The 17,909-nt window shown below is 41.2% G+C and overlaps 1 protein-coding gene across 1 annotated transcript in view; it reads left to right on the forward strand.

Moving 5' to 3' along the window:
- Nucleotides 1–13,914: 13,914 nt before the first annotated feature.
- podn (podocan) overlaps nucleotides 13,915–17,909 on the forward strand; it is a 43,553-nt gene continuing 39,558 nt past the window's right edge. The window contains exons 1-3 of the mRNA XM_046300292.1: nucleotides 13,915–14,156; nucleotides 15,766–15,826; nucleotides 16,175–16,543. Of these exons, the coding sequence (XP_046156248.1) occupies nucleotides 16,259–16,543 (285 nt within the window). The 5' untranslated portion in view covers nucleotides 13,915–14,156; nucleotides 15,766–15,826; nucleotides 16,175–16,258. The remainder of the gene's footprint in view (nucleotides 14,157–15,765; nucleotides 15,827–16,174; nucleotides 16,544–17,909) is intronic.

A 17,909-nucleotide genomic window follows, 5' to 3' on the forward strand; every position in this document is an offset into this window, starting at 1 on the left:
CAGGGTAGAGTACCAAGTGGTAGCCGGCTTGTAAGAGTGACTAAGGTTCAGGGCAGGGTTCTGGGTGTAGGCCGGCTAGTGGTGATAGTGGTAACTGTATAACAACCTGGAGATATCAGTCTTTCGGTCCCAGCTATGATGCACCTGTACTGTCTCCACCTTCTAGATGGTAGTGGGGTGGGTGAGGTCCTTGATGATCTTCTTGGACTTGCTATGACACCATGACACTGGGTTCTGTAGATGTCCTGGAGGGCAGGCAGTGTGCCCGCACCACCCTCTGGAGAGCCCTGCAGTTGCGGACTGTGCCATTTCTGTACCAGGCATTGACATAGCCCGACAGGATACTCTCAATGATGCATCTGTAGAAGTTTGTGAGAGTCTTGAGAGCTGAATTTCTTTAGCCTCCTGAGGTTGAAGAGGCTCTGTTTCTGATGATGGTGTTGGAGTCGTGCATGGCCACACAGTCATGGATGAACAGGGAGTACAGGAGGGGACTAAGCACACACCCCTGTGGGGCCTCCGCATTCAGGGACAGCATGGCTGAGTTAATGTTTCCTACCCTCACCACCTGGGGTCGGCCCGTCAGGAATTCCAGGATCCAGTTGCAGAGGGAAATGTTCAGTCCCAGGGTCTCAAGGTTGCTGACGAACTCAGAGGAGACTCTGGTGTTGAACGGTGAACTGTTGTCAATAATCAGCATTCTCACATGGATATTCCTCTTATCTAGTTGGATGAGGATAGTATGGAGTGCAATTGAGATTGCATTGTCTATGGATCTGTTGGGGCAGTATGAAAATTGCAGTCAATAGTTCTAGGGTGTCTGGGATGATGGAGACGATGTGTGTCATAACCAGTCTTTCAAAGCACTTCATGATTACAGATGAGTGTGCTACAAGGTGGTAGTCATTGTGGCAGGTAGCCTTAGAGTTCTTGGGAACAGAAATTATGGTGGTCAGCTTGAGGCATGTGGGGATAACAGACTGGGACAAGGAAAGGTTGAAAATGACCGTGAATATGCCTACCAGCTGCGCATGCTCTGAGAACGCGCCCTGGAATGCTGTCCGGCCCGACGGCCTTATGAGTTTTGACCTGATTAAAAACTTTACTTTTGGGGCTCCCGAGTGGCGCAGCGGTCTAAGGCACTATATTGCAGAGCTAGAGGCATCACAACAGACCCTGGTTCGCTCCCGGGCTGTATCACAACTGGCCGTGATCTAGAGTCCCATAGGGCGCTGCACAATTGGCCCAGTGTTGTCCGGGTTAAGGGAGGGTTTTGCCGGGAGGGCTTTACTTGGCTCATCGCGCTCTAGGGACTCCTTATGGCGGGCCGGGCGCCTGCATGTTTGACCTCGGTCATCAGGTAAACAGTGTTTCCTCCAACACATTGCTGCGGCTGCCTTCTGGGTTAAGCGGGTGGGTGTTAAGAAGTGCGGTTTGGCGGGTCATGTTTTTGAGGATGCATGACTCGACCATCACCTCTCGAGCCCTTTGGGGAGTTTCAGCGATGAGACAAGATCGAAAAAGGGGGTAAAATATACAATAAAATAAATCCTTACTTCGGCCTTGGAGAGAGTCAGCAAAGCAGTCTTGTAGCATAGCCTCCAAAACGGAGGACCATTTCTCAATGGAGCGCATCACTGTTTGAGCTTCTACTTGTAAACAGGATGCAGGAGTATAGAGTCATGATCTGATTAGCCCTGAAGGGGGGACGAGGGAGGGCCTTGCATGCTTGCTTGTGGGTAGAGTAACAGTGGTCTAGTACTTTATTGCCCCAGGAAGGAGAAGTGTTGATTTAAGTTGGGCAATATGTGTCTTAATGATGCAGAATTGAAATCACCGGCAAAGCAGCCTCCGGATGCACGGTTTGCAGTTTGTTTATATCCTCGTAGAGTTTGTTAAGTGCCAGCTTGTTGTTTTCATTGTCCTGAGGTGGAATATATGCAGAGGTCACGATAAAAGATGAAAACTCTCGGGAAGTAGAAGGGTCGGCATTTGACCATCAAGTATTCCAAGATAGGTGAACAATGGGTTGAAACTTCCACTGTGCCAGTGTCAGCACATCATGTGCTGTTGATGAAGAGGCAAACCTCTCCCCCTTTCAATTTCCCTGAATCCAATGTCCTGTCTGCTCAGTGAATGGAGAATCCATTGAGTGGGATAGCTATGGGGGCTATCTTGTCCAAAAGCCAGGCAATAGAATGGAGGGAAGAGGTGTCAAGTTTTCGCTTCACCTTAATCTCGGCTTCTCTTGACTCTTTTTTTGCCTGCGTTTCCTCTTGGATAGCCCAAAAAGTGGTTCGGAATTACACAAAGAGCCCATTAGTCGAAGTTGAAGCCTGAATTGAGGTTAGTAACGGAAGATCTGATGTTCGGAAGTTCTTGTTGATCATAAGAAATGATAGCGGACACATTTTGTAAAGATAAACGCCAAAATAATCACAAAATAGCAAAGTTGGGTCGGAGCTCGCAAGACTGCAGCCTACAGTACTGCGCCATCCTATTTCTCTTATTCCTCTCATCCTATGTCATTGTGTCAATATGATGCTTCAGGTAGACCAAACCTGTATAGTGACAAATACATATACTGAATATTTTGGCAAATTCTTCTTTATGTGGAAATTTAGTTCATCATATCACTCACTTTACAATAGCCCAAACACAGACTTTCCATACTTATTATCTCAGATACCGAGACTGTGGTGAGTTTTTCAGATGTTCTCAGACCTAAAAAGTTGTTTAATTTTGATATGTAACTCACCACCTGGATTTGGTCTTATGTGGCAAAATTTGAAATGGTGTTTTTTACATTAGATAAAAGTAGAGGTTCAAAATGGTATGTCATACACTGCATTTGCGGAACAATGGTAAAGTAATTCTGCGTTGAAAGTTGATCAACTTGTAAACTCACTTTTGAGAAAATCGCCTTTGAGTGTTTTGCTATCTAGTGAAGAGCTCTTCTTTGTCTACATTCATTCAGCATCATTCACACCCTCACCCTAAGCTTTAGCCCCACCCATATTGTTTCGCTTTCGAAGTGCACACTTGACACTGGCCGATGATTGGTTTACCTCTGGATAACATGAAAACAGCCTAACCAGTTCTGCTGGTAACAATTTCAACGCTTTTTTGCAGACGTTTACTGACACCGGCCATATTCAACGGGTGTTGTACACACGTCACGTCACGTAACGTTAGCTAACGAGCCAGCCAGACAATGTTAGCTGCTGTAGTTAAACAACAATGCCAAAGTGCTGGGAGCTAACCAACCATGTTCAATGTTAGTTAGGTAACAATAGGTTCTAACTAGAACAGCACACGGCTCTGCAAATGGAACTAGCCAGCTAACGTTATCTAGCTGGTTAACAGTACACTTCAGCCTATGACATATAAACAATGTACCTAGCCAGGTTAACAAAGTGTAAGTTCACACACGTCATGTTAGCTAACGAGCCAGCCAGCTAACGCTACAGTAGCTAGTTAAACAACAATGAACAGTGCCAGCAATTCCACAGTGCTTGGAGATACGAATAATAGCATCAGCTAGGGAGCCAGCCAGCTAAAGTTAGCTAGCTAGCTAGCTAGTAGTACAATTGAGCTTGAAATGAAACCACTTTCTGTCAAAAACATGTCATATTTGAAAATGTAGCTAGCTATCTTACCTGTATACATCATCATGCATGGACGTGTCTCCCTGTCAGGAATGCCACGGTTGCCCATAGTTTGAAGATGTAATCCAGAGACTTTTCTGTAGCTATCATACTCTAATTCCACTGATTTCAAAATGTGATCCTCCAGAATGTGGAGCGCAACATTTATGCAGGTCCACTACACAATATAATTTAAAATAAGACCTGTTCGACATGATTACCAACACAGACTGACGAGCTTCTATGGCAGACCAATCCTCTCTCCTCTCTCGGCATGTCCAGCCCACTCATTATTTCAGCCAATCATGGCTAGTGGGAAGGTTGCTAGCTTTGTTTGTGGCTTAACCAACTAGGCTCGTAATTTAACAATTTTATTCATTTTTTTACAGATGGCATACAAGTTTGTTATTAACGTACATGGAAGTTTACATGTTCAAGAAGACACTTCTGCTAAAAACATATTTTGATATAACTTTTTTAACGTTCAAACGGCTCTCCTGTGAAGTCGTGACTTGCGACATACGCCTAGTTTCCTAAATCGGGTCACATAATAGTCTATGTTTAGCTGTACCTATTGTGTGGACTCACACAGTTATGTGCACATTTAAATTTACTGAGTCTGTGTCTTCTAGATTACAGTACATAACTAAAAATCCTAGGTCTCTCAAGCTGACTAAACTCCACTCCACGGTGAAGGAAGTTTCTTATTAACTCCACCAATGGAGTAGAGCAGAGACCGGGCTTTGTGGAATTCAGATCCGACTCCATTGATTCACCCTAATTATGAAACTTTTCACTTGTACCTATGTTTGTCCACAGTAGTGTCGTGCCTTTCTTTGTTTTCTGAAATCCATACTTTTTCAATAAACGTTAATCAAATACAACCGACTGTTTGTCATTCCTGTTGCTCTAAGAGGGCAGCTCAATTGAATCTCAACAAGGAAACAGTTAGTGGTTGTATTTGATTAACGTTTATAAAAACATATGAATTTCAGCAAACGAAATCACGCAACTATAGCGGTGGTAGGGTTCGGGGGAAAATAATATAAAAGGAAAATATATTAAAACAAATATATATTTTAAATCATATATATATTTACAAAAATATATACAGTAGGGAGAACAAGTATTTGATACACTGCCGATTTTGCAAGTTTTCCTGCTTAAAAAAACATGTACAGGTCTGTCATTTTTATCATAGGTACACTTCAACTGTGAGAGGCCGAATCTTAAACAAAAATTCAGAAAATACCATTGTATGATTTTTAAGTAATTAGTTTGCATTTTATTGCATGACATAAGTATTTGATACATCAGAAAAGCAGAACTTAATATTTGTTATAGAAACCTTTGTTTGCAATTACAGAGATCATACGTTTCCTGTAGTTCTTGACCAGGTTTGCACACACTGCAGCAGGGATTTTGGCCCACTCCTCCATACAGACCTTCTCCAGATCCTTCAGGTTTCGGGGTTGTTACTGGGCAATACGGACTTTCAGCTCCCTCCAAAGATTTTCTATTGGGTTCAGGTCTGGAGACTGGCTAGGCCACTCCAGGACCTTGAGATGCTTCTTACGGAGCTACTCCTTAGTTGCCCTGGCTGTGTGTTTCGGGTCGTTGTCATGCTGTAAGACCCAGCCACGACCCATCTTCAATGTTCTTACTGAGGGAAGGAGGTTGTTGGCCAAGATCTCACGATACATGTAAAGATCTCACGAATGTAATGTAAATGTAATGTAAATGATACATGGCCCCATCCATCCTCCCCTCAATATGGTGCAGTCGTCTTGTCCCCTTTGCAGAAAAGCATCCCCAAAGAATGATGTTTCCACCTCCATGCTTCACAGTTAGGATGGTGTTCTTGGGGTTGTACTCATCCTTCTTCCTCCAAACATGGTGAGGAGAGTTTAGACCAAAAATCTCTATTTTTGTCTCATCAGACCACATTGGCAAACTTCAGACGGGCCTGGACATGCGCTGGTTCGAGCAGGGGGACCTTGCGTGCGCTGCAGGATTTTAATTCATGACTGCGTAGTGTGTTACTAATGGTTTTCTTTGAGACCGAGGCTGATTGAGCGTCATCTTGAACTCCTTTCATTTTCTAATAATTGCGTCAACAGTTTTTGCCTTCTCACCAAGCTGCTTGCCTATTGTCCTGTAGCCCATCCCAGCCGTGTGCAGGTCTACAATTTTATCCCTGATGTCCTTACACAGCTCCCTGGTCTTGGCCATTCTGGAGAGGTTGGAGTCTGTTTGATTGAGTGTGTGGACAGGTCTCTTTTATACAGGTAACGAGTTCAAACAGGTGCAATTAATACAGGTAATGAGTGGAGAAGAGGAGGGCTTCTTAAAGAAAAATTAACAGGTCTGTGAGAGCCGGAATTCTTACTGGTTGGTAGTTGATCAAATACTTATGTCATGCAATAAAATGCAAATTAATTACTTAAAAATCATACAATGTGATTTTCTGGATTTTTATTTTAGATGTGAGTCTCTCACAGTTGAAGTGTACCTATGATAAAAATTACAGACCTCTACATGCTTTGTAAGTAGGAAACATTGCCGATTTTGCAGGTTATCAAATACTTGTTCTCCCCACTGTATATGGCGGATTGGAAAATTATGCAGACCATTATGGTGATAGAAGCCACAATCTATGTGCACTATTAAAGCTTATCTACCCCCTAAAAAAACTACAGAGGACAATAATAGGTACAAGGTAAGTGTTTCATAATAATACTTTTTTAAAGTATTGACCTTGGGTGAATTGATGTAGTCTGAGCTGAAATCCACAAAGCCTGGTCTCTGCTCCACTACGTTGGTGGAGTTCAAAACCTTACTTCACTATGGAGTGGAGTTTAGTCAGCTAATGTCTAAATATGGTATGTCATGACCAAGCAAGCTAACGTCAGCTTTCTAGCTAGCTAATTCACTTGCTGATGTTAGTCTAATGTTGTTAGCTAGTCCAGATAACTTACATGGCTAGCTAGCTAGCCACCACTACACATAGCCATTATGGCTTGCACTTCAATGTCACTATCATCATCAAGTGTTGGTTAGCCATGTAGCTAGCCAGATAACTTAGCTGCAAGCAGGGGCGCAACTTTCACTGGGGAGACATGTCCCCCCCACATTATGACATTGCACCCCCCAACCCCCAGTTTTGTAATTGTAATGTGATACAAAAAAGGCAACGGTCTGCTTTAGGGCCACACGGACACCTCTGAGCAGTCGGGTAGGCTCTTTCGAGTGTTTATCCGACTGGATAAAAAAACTATTATGCCCCCCCCCACTTCTAAAACTAAAGTTGCGCCTCTTACTGCAAGGATAGCTTGCTAACTTTAGTATTCTTGACAACTAGGCTAATACTAACTTACATAAGTTAGACTATTAGATAGCCAGCTGCCAAAGCCATCCATAAAACACAGTTTTTGTCATTCATAGCTAGCTAGTTATCTTAACTCTACAATGTTTTCTCATGTTTGAGGCAGAGTTATTGTAGGCTGCCACCTTCGCCATCGTGGGTAAGCAAAGCTTGCATTACATTGCCTCTACTGTGCTTGAAAGAGAACTGGTCACAGCAAACTGGTACTGTTCCTAAAGATTTTAAAATTGCCAAAGTTATCCCCCTCTATAAATCTGGTGATCCAAGATCTTTTACAAATTATCGCCCAATATCTGTACTACCATGTTTTTCAAAAATCCTAGAAAAATTGGTTTATAATAGTATGTTTAAACATTTAAATCAACACTGTATTCTATATGAGCACAAATATGTTTTTTGTAAAAACTACTCCACAGATATGGCTCTTTTGCAACTTGTGTATCAAATCTTTACAGTCCTTATCAACAATGAATACGCTCTTGGCATGTTTTTAGATTTATCGAAAGCCTTTGACATTGTTGATCATGAAATTTTACTTTCTAAATGGCATTATTACGGTTTTCATGAATATACATATAAGTGGTTGGAGGACAATTTGTTTATGCAGCCGGCTGTGCGTCTACCAGAGCCAAGATATCCTGTGGCGTCTTCTTTGCTGAAGACACCAATTTGATTTTATCACACAATTTTTATGAACAAATTAGTGAAGCCAACTCAGGCATGGCCAAATTGTCTGAATGGTTCCAGATAAGTGTTTTATCTTTATATGTTAAACAATCTAAATGTATTGTATTCACTAGTTAGAAAAATAAACAGTCAGAATCTGATTTGGTGGGAATGAAATGGAACAAGTCACATCCACTCCCTCTGAGTTTTAATTGATTTGAAGTTATCCTGGAAAGATCATATTTCATTCGTCTGCAACAAAGTGATGAAATCTGTTGGTATCATCAGAAATATTAGGGTTTTGGCTCATGAGGCTTGCTTCCAAACTCTATACAATAGCTTAATTTACCCGTATCTCATTTAATGTAATATTGTCTGGGCCAGTACATATGCCTCCTACCTACACAAATTACTTATCATACAAAATAAATGTTCAAGACTAGCAGTCTCCTCTAATTAATTACCTGGCACCAACTGCACCTTTGTTTAAAAAACTCAATATCTTTTCTATTTACAACATTAATGTACACCAATTATGCACTTCCATCTACAAATACTCATACCTCCCAGAAGTCTACCTAAACCCTTCAATGGATTCTTCCAGGTTAATTCTGAAACAACACAAGACACTGTGATAACATTCACCTTCCCCACTGCCACACCTCACATAGTCAATTCTTTATCAGATACAGAGGTACCATACTCTGGATTTATTATCTTCACATTGCTAAAACATCATCCCTCAATAACTTAAAGAGAAGACTGGGGGTCAGCCTGATGAAGCAAACTACTCAGTAATCTCCTCCATATAGCCTAACTCTCACATACACACAATAACTTCAAGAGAAGACTGGGGGTCAGCCTGATGAAGCAAACTACTCAGTAATCTCCTCCATATAGCCTAACTCTCACATACACACAATAACTTAAAGCGAAGACTGGGGGTCAGCCTGATGAAGCAAACTACTCAGTAATCTTCTCCATATAGCCTAACTCACATACTCACAATAACTTAAAGAGAAGACTGGGGGTCAGCCTGATGAAGCAAACTACTCAGTAATCTCCTCCATATAGCCTAACTCTCACATACTCACAATAACTTAAAGAGAAGACTGGGGTTCAGCCTGATGAAGCAAACTACTCAATAATCTCCTCCATATAGCCTAACTCTCACATACACAATAACTTAAAGCGAAGACTGGGGTCAGCCTGATGAAGCAAACTACTCAGTAATCTCCTCCATATAGCCTAACTCACATACTCACAATAACTTAAAGAGAAGACTGGGGGTCAGACGTATGAAGCAAACTACTCTGTAATCTCCTCCATATAGCCTAACTCTCACATACACACAATAACTTAAAGAGAAGACTGGGGGTCAGCCTGATGAAGCAAACTACTCAGTAATCTCCTCCATATAGCCTAACTCTCACATACTCACAATAACTTAAAGAGAAGACTGGGGGTCAGCCTGATGAAGCAAACTACTCAGTAATCTCCTCCATATAGCCTAACTCTCACATACTCACAATAACTTAAAGAGAAGACTGGGGTTCAGCCTGATGAAGCAAACTACTCAATAATCTCCTCCATATAGCCTAACTCTCACATACACACAATAACTTAAAGCGAAGACTGGGGGTCAGCCTGATGAAGCAAACTACTCAGTAATCTCCTCCATATAGCCTAACTCACATACTCACAATAACTTAAAGAGAAGACTGGGGGTCAGACGTATGAAGCAAACTACTCAGTAATCTCCTCCATATAGCCTAACTCTCACATACACACAATAACTTAAAGAGAAGACTGGGGGTCAGCCTGATGAAGCAAACTACTCAGTAATCTCCTCCATATAGCCTAACTCTCACATACTCACAATAACTTAAAGAGAAGACTGGGGGTCAGCCTGATGAAGCAAACTACTCAGTAATCTCCTCCATATAGCCTAACTTTCACACACTCACATGCACACCTACACACACACATTTAAACAAAACTAAAAAATGTTTGTGATTACAGATCAGTTAATTTATACATTTATAATTAATAGTTTTGTTATCTGTTTTAACTAACTGTTTTTATGTTTGTACTTATCTATTGTATATATGTTTTGGTTGTGGTTTCCATATAAGCCCTTGGGCTTCCAACCACACCTGCACACCGCTTTTTTGTTGTTGTTTTTATCTCTATTGTTGTTAATCACTTGTTTTCTTTGGTGCAATAAATTAAACTAATTTAAACCAAACAGTTTCCTCCATCTCCATTGTTTTCACACAAACTGCTTTGATAAAAAACATTCCAATCTTTCACGACATGTCTCATACTAAACTAAGTTATTTTTGCCGTTTGGAAAATATTCCGACCATCATCAGTTTGTGTGCACAGCTTGATTTGATTGGCGCAATGCGTGAAATTTGATTTAATTGGCCACTGACTAGACAACGATGAGCATTTTTTTCTGGCTCAGAGTTGCAAAATTTCCATGCCGTTATGATCTTCTATTATGAACAGCCTACAAAATTGTACTCTATAACGGATGGTTTTAATAAGGTAGCGAAGTACAATACTTCATTCAGAACATACTTAAGTAAAAGTAAAATTACTGAATTTGAAAAAAAAGTACAAGTACTCCAAAAGCTACTCAATTACAGTAACAAGATTATTTGTAATTTGTTACTTCCACCCCTGCTTACATGGCCTCCAATTTCTCCTAAATACAATTAAAACTAAATGCTTGCTCTTCAACCGATCGCTGCCTGCACCTGCCCGCCTGTCCACCATCATTACATTACATTACATTTAAGTCATTTAGCAGACGCACTACTCTGGACGGCTCTGACTTAGAATACGTGGACAATTACAAAATACCTAGGTGTCTGGTTAGACTGTAAACTCTCCTTCCAGACCCACATCAAACATCTCCAATCCAAAGTTAAATATAGAATTTGCTTCCTATTTTGCAACAAAGCATCCTTCACTCATGCTGCCAAACATACCCTTGTAAAACTGACCATCCTACCAATCCTCGACTTCGGTGATGTCATTTACGAAATAGCCTCCAATACCCTACTCAACAAATTGAATGCAGTCTATCACAGTGCCACCCGTTTTGTCACCAAAGCCCCATATACTACCCACCATTGCGACCTATACGCTCTCGTTGGCTAGCCCTCGCTTCATACTTGTCGCCAAACCCACTGGCTCCATGTCATCTACAAGACCCTGCTAGGTAAAATCCTCCCTTATCTCAGCTCGCTGGTCACCATAGCAGCACCCACCTGTAGCACAGCAGGTATATCTCTCTGGTCACCCCCAAAACCAATTATTTATTTGGCCGCCTCTCCTTCCAGTTCTCTGCTGCCAATGACTGGAACGAACTACAAAAATCTCTGAAACTGGAAACACTTATCTCCCTCACTAGCTTTAAGCACCAGCTGTCAGGGCAGCTCACAGAGTACTGCACCTGTACATAGCCCACCTATAATTTAGCCCAAACAACTACCTCTTTCCCTACTGTATTTAATTTATTTATTTTGCTCCTTTGCACCCCATTATTTTTATTTCTACTTTCTACTTGCACATTCTTCCACTGCAAATCTACCATTCCAGTGTTTTACTTGCTATATTGTATTTACTTTGCCACCATGGCCTTTTTTTTGCCTTTACCTCCCTTCTCACCTAATTTGCTCACATTGTATATAGACTTGTTTCTGCTGTATTATTGACTGTATGTTTGTTTTACTCCATGTGTAACTCTGTGTTGTTGTATGTGTCGAACTGCTTTGCTTTATCTTGGCCAGGTCTCAATTGCCTACCTGGTTAAATAAAGGTGAAATAAAAATAAATAAAATAAAAATACAGGCCAAATCAAGGCCTCATAGCCTCAGATGGGAATGCGGCTCTGCAGACGTGCACGGCCAGTCTAGTCAGACTCTTCACTTGACTTTAAAGTGGATACATTTTACATCATCATGATGATGTGGCCAGTGACACTTTGTCCAATATCTTGAAAACTTGACTGCTGACATGCAACACATTTTGGGACTCTATCAACAGTGGACTAATGAAAAAAATGCTAAAAGATCATTTTGAGTTCCCCTTTAACACATAACATTGAAAGTTATGTTATTGAAAGTGTTTTTTTAAATCCAGGACTAGGCTTAATATCTGTCTGGGAAACTTCCCAAGTGATAGTGATAATAAGTGATAATTACTTCTTTCTATCTAAATTCACAATTTACAGCCATAGGAATCAGGAAGGAAGCCACTGTGTCGTACTTTATCATTTATTTTTGATCCAGTTTTAGTCCTATAATTTATGTGACATAACTCCGGCGGAATGTCCTCTGAGAGGTTTCTTAGGGAATATAGAAAAATAGGCTTGCTGTTGGTGGAATTTGCGATACAAAGACATTTTTACAGAAAGCAGATGTACAACACCATAACGCCTAATGGGAGGTATAGACTATGTAGAGAGAGAGACCCTTCTACACAACGTGTGAGTTATTAGGCCATATCCTGTCTGTCGCCTCTTTCGGGCAGACTCTTGTTTCCTGTCTATATGAAATGTCTTCAAAATAAATGCCCTTTCAAGATAAATGTGGATTACATGAGTTCTCTATAAATACTTGTTTTCTAATACTGATCAGATTCTAGGCTCATATTGGTTACAATTTTTGGTCATCTTTAGTAAAACGTTTATTTATTTAATCTCAAGCACTGCAGTTGTTCGATGTGATATAATGAGAAAACAGGAGAGGATGTTTAGGCCTTTGAGGGAACAAATAGCTAACAAGACAATGTTACTGCCATTCCTGGCTCCCTGGGTCATGACAACTCTCTTTGTAGCAGGCTCAAAGAAGGAACAGGGAATGTATGATTCAGCAACATCATCTATTTGAAGTGAAATTACTTTTAAGTTCATCCAAGATACTTTCAGTCCAATATACTCACTCAGTTTTGCTGTGATACTAATCTCTGTTGATTCATGAGAAATGCATACAGTACCAGTCAAACGTTTGGACACATCTACTCATTCCAGGGTTTTCCTTTATTTTTTACTGTTTTCTACATTGCAGAATAATAGTGAAGGCATTACATTATGAAATGACACAAATGGAATCATGTAGTAACCAAAAAAGTGGTAAACATATCTAAATATATTTTCTATTCTTCTAAGTAGTCAACCTTTGCCTTTTTGACAGCTTGGCACACTCTTGGCATTCTCTCAACCAGCTTCACCTGGAATGCTTTTCCAACCTCCTTGAAGCAGTTCCCACATATGCTGAGCACTGCTGGGCTGCTTTTCCTTCACTCTACAGTCCAACTCATCCCAAACCATCTCAATTTGGTTGAGGTTGGGTGATTGTGGAGGCCAGGTCATCTGATGCAGCACTCCATCACACTCCTTCTTGGTCAAATAGCCCTTACACAGCCTGGAGGTGTGTTGGGTCATTGTGCTGTTGAAAAATAAATAATAGTCCCACTAAGCGCAAACCAGATGGGATGGCGTATTGCTGCAGAATGCTGTGGTAGCCATGCTGGTTAAGTGTGCCATTAATTATTTAAGCTGTTCTTGCCATAATATGGACTTGGTCTATTACCAAATAGGGCTATCTTCTGTGTACCACCCCTACCATGTCACAACACTACTGATTGGCTCAAACACATTAAGAATGAAAGAAATTCCACAAATTAACTTCTAACAAGGTACACTTGTTAATTGAAATGCATTCCAAGTGACTACCCCATGAAGCTGGTTGAGAGAATGCCGAGAGTGTGCAAAGCTGTCATCAAGGAAATGGTGGCTACTTTGAAGAATATCAAATATCAAATATATATTTAGATTGGTTTAACACTTTTTTTGGTTACTACATGATTCCATATGTGTTATTTCATAGTTTTGATGTCTTTACTATTATTCTACAATGTAGAAAATAGTAAAAATAAAGAAAAACCCTTGAATGATTAGGTGTGTCAACTTTTGACTTGTACTGTATATATACTGTATGTACTGTATATACATTTTTCTTTCTTTCTTTCTTTCTTTCTTTCTACAGAAAAAACGAATTACAACATGAAATGTTTTCATTACCATATAGGGATTGGTAAAAACCTGTCTCAGACGACTAAAAAAATAGAAGCAAGAAAGCAAAGAATTCTGGGCATTTGGCTATCCTTCAACTCAGTTTCCTCTCCCACTCGCACTGTTTTCCCTCTCTCTCTTCTCTCTTTCCTTCTTTCCTTCTTTCTCTGAACTTTCCCTCTCTCACTCCCACTCTCCTGTCACATCTGGTGGGGATCTGGATCTGAACTGACCAGGGCCGGCCCTGGGAGTGACTGTGTAGTTACTGTGGCTCCTCTCTATCTTGCTATGGGACTGTCTCTGGCTGGACTGGAAACCAGACTGCTTTGCCTCTGTCTCTGTCTCTGCTAACCTCCCTCTGTCAGAGAAGGTAAAGAATGCATGTATACTGGATATCTTCTGTAATATTTGAGTATGTATTTATGCATGCACGCTTGTTACTTTATACGTTAGGCTCTTGTTAGATAATGCTACGGTGGAATATGATTGTCAGTTCCATAGTCACTCTTTCATGGCACTTTGAACATGTGGACCAGAGCTTTAAATAGATGCTCTGTATATAATGTAAGATATTAATTTGATCACCCTGTTGCAGGAAAACTGCAATGGTGCAATTTTAAACGTATAGCATATTTGAGGTTTAAAAAGGTTTCTGAAGTTTGTTATATCTACTTTGAAATGTCAGACTTGATTTTCCCTAATGAAAAATGTATCAACCCATACACAAATGTCCATTAATTATAATCCACAAGTTATATGGCTCTCATGTGGACAGAGTCTAATGTTCGTAATGCATTATGTGCTGACTATGAATTGATAATGTGCCACCAATCATATAGTAATATAGTAGTGAATGACAGGACTGTTTATGGACTGAGTGGCAGAGTGCCAACCATTATCTTAGCGAATAATAGTAAGCTGTGCAAGTGCACAGTTGTCCAGATGTGTACGAGCTTTTACAGACTATCACATAAAACATATAAAAAGATTATATAGCTGAGATTTTGATTCAATGTTCAATGTTTTTGAGTGTGTAAACTAATAATTTAGGTTGGGGTGAGAATGTGATCAGTCGGTTTATGAGTAGCATAGTGCATGTGGGGTTTAATGGATTCCTGCTATATGCGTTGTGCATTTGTTATTGCCAGAGTGGGTGGTATGTGTGCACATATTTGTGTGGGGGATACAGCACCATACTCAGGGTCACATGTTTTTCTCATCTGATGTGAACATAGACACTTGGCTGGTGTTTAGACACACTGTGATTCCCCTGGTTCACACACACACACACACACACACACACACACACACACACACACACACACACACACACACACACACACACACACACACACACACACACACACACACACACACACACACACACACACACACACACACACACACACACACACACACACACACACACACACACACACACACACACACACACACACACACACACACACACACACAGAGGTGAAGTAGTAGTGTCTCTCCAGTCCCTCAGCTGGATTGGACAGACTGGTGCTATGCGCTCTCTGGTAGATGAATGGTTTATAAAGGTTAGCCAGGAGAGCAGAGTGCCTGTTTGGAACATGTCCATCAGCACAAGAGAAGGCAATGTAACTACACTGCATAGCAGCAATGCAAAATATCTTTATTGTACAAAAAAAAACACACACAAAAAACAACAACAGACTTTGTGTATATTTCACTCAACTATATGGAAAATAGTCAACCTGAATTGGACAAGACATTTTATTAAAAGAGAACATGGATGCTGGGTGCTGTAGGTCAACCCATAAAATCAACACAAGGTATGAGAGAACAGATTTGAAAAATAAGCCAAACAGGAACAGAATGTGTAACAATCCTCAGTCCTTGCAGGTGGTCAGGGGTGGCCAGCCCTGCTCAGCACTCCAGGGTTGGTTGTTGGGGCAGTGGAACTCAAATTGAAGATGTTTTTATTGTCACAGATACTACACTTCGTGTCCTCCATCGCCTAACCACCGCCGGGAGGCCTGCTGTTCTGACAATGTGAGCAACATGAGATACCTTCTGTAGTACACATCCGTTTATGTTTTATCTCTCCTGTCAAAATATCATTTGGCTATGCAGGACCATTGCTCTATTTGCTCAGTATGAAAAAAGTATGAACATGTATGCACTCACTACTGTAAGTCGCTCTGGATAAAAGCTTCTGCTAAATGACTCAAATGTAAATGTAAGCATTTATTTTCTGTTGAAAACCTCTATAAAGGCAACATTAAAAAAATGTGTCCCTCTTATTAATTGTGATATGTTATCTATGGGCACTGATGACACAATATCTACTTAATTTATCCATGCTTTGATGAAATACACTGTTATTAAACTGTTTTCCAGACCTATCTGACCATCGGTGGTACAGGGCAGCTCAGGTAGGTCAGGTAGCTGAAGAAGTGAGACGACCAGGCACCACCAGCAGACATGGCCAGGACATCTCTGCTGCAGGGCCTGACTGTGTTGCTCCTGGCCTGGGCTCTGGTGCACTGCCAAGCCCCTCTGGAGCCCCAGGAGGAAGAGGAAGAGGACGATCCCATGGAGGAGACAGAGATAGAGACCTTCCTGGTCCCGGCCGTGGCGAAGGTGGAGCCGGTGGTGTGTCCTGGCGAGTGTAGCTGTACAGAGGAGGGAGCAGTGGACTGTGCTGGGGTTGACCTCATGGACTTTCCTAGTGAGCTGTCTGAGAGCACGCGCATTCTCTCGCTGCAGGTGGGTCATACACACACACAACCCACATTTTCTTCCTACAGGTGGGTAATCACACATCCATTAGACCTGTGGGGAGGGTTTAACATACAGCCTGCCAGCTCGATCCAGTCTGTGAGGGGGTCCAGGTCATTCCAGGTTTTTTCTTTATGTTTACTATTTTTGACATTGTAGAATAATAGTGAATACATCAAATCTATGAAATAACACAGAATCATTTAGTAACCAAAAATGTGTAAATATATTTAAGTAGTCACCCTTTGCCTTGATGACAGCTTTGCACACTCTTGGCAATCTCTAAACCAGCTTCATGAGGTAATCACCTGGAATGCATTTCAATTAACAGGTGTGCCTTGTTAAAAGTTATATTGTGGAATTTCTTTCATTCTTAATGCGTTTGAGCCTATCAGTTGTGTTGTGACGAGGTAGAGGTGGTATACAGAAGAGACCCCTATGTGGTAAAATACCAATCCACAGTAAATTAAAATGGGGCCGGAGCAGAAGGCAGACGTTTTACATGCCCCCAACTGATTGTGTTATTTGTTTGTTTATCTGTGTTATTTGTGACTTATTTTTACTAATTTTGTAAATAATGTTGCCACTACCGTCTCTTATGACCGAAAATAACTTCTAGACATCAGGACTGCGATGACTCACCACGAACCTAGCAGAATCCTTTTTCTTCTTTCACGACTCTGACGAGCCCGAGGCGGAGGATATACGGCTTCCTCGGGAACAGGCCCCGAGCTCCGTTATCTGCATGAAGAGGAGGCTGAGAAAAAGAGGCCAGAGAGTGTGCTGCATGCTTAGAAGTTGAAGGCGATCGAATAAACCCCCACTTCCCTCAGTTCTGCTAGCAAATGTGCAATCTTTGGACAATAAAATCATGAGTTACGAGTTACGGTTAAGATTAAACTACCAACGGGACATTAAAAACTGTAACATCTTATGCTTCATGGAGTCGTGGCTGAACGACGACAATATCAACATACAGCTGGCTGGTTATACGATGTACCGGCAGGATAGAACAGCGGCGTCTGGTAAGACAAGGGGCGGCGGTCTATGTATTCTTGTAAACAACAGCTGGTGCACAATATCTAAGGAAGTCTCGTGCTATTACTCGCCTGAGGTTGAGTTTCTTATGATAAGCTGTAGACCACACTACCTACCTAGAGTGTTTTCATCTGTATTCTTTGTAGCTATTTTACATACCACAACAGTCAGAGGCAGGCACTAAGATAGCATTGAATGAGCTGTTGTCACGCCTTGGTCATTGTATCTTGTGTTTTTGTTATATGTTTGGGTAGGCCAGGGTGTGACATGGGTTTATATGTTGTATTTCGTATTGGGGTTTGTATTAATTAGGAGT

The sequence above is a fragment of the Oncorhynchus gorbuscha genome, linkage group LG15, assembly GCF_021184085.1.
Source record: "Oncorhynchus gorbuscha isolate QuinsamMale2020 ecotype Even-year linkage group LG15, OgorEven_v1.0, whole genome shotgun sequence".
NCBI classification, from domain to species: domain Eukaryota; kingdom Metazoa; phylum Chordata; class Actinopteri; order Salmoniformes; family Salmonidae; genus Oncorhynchus; species Oncorhynchus gorbuscha.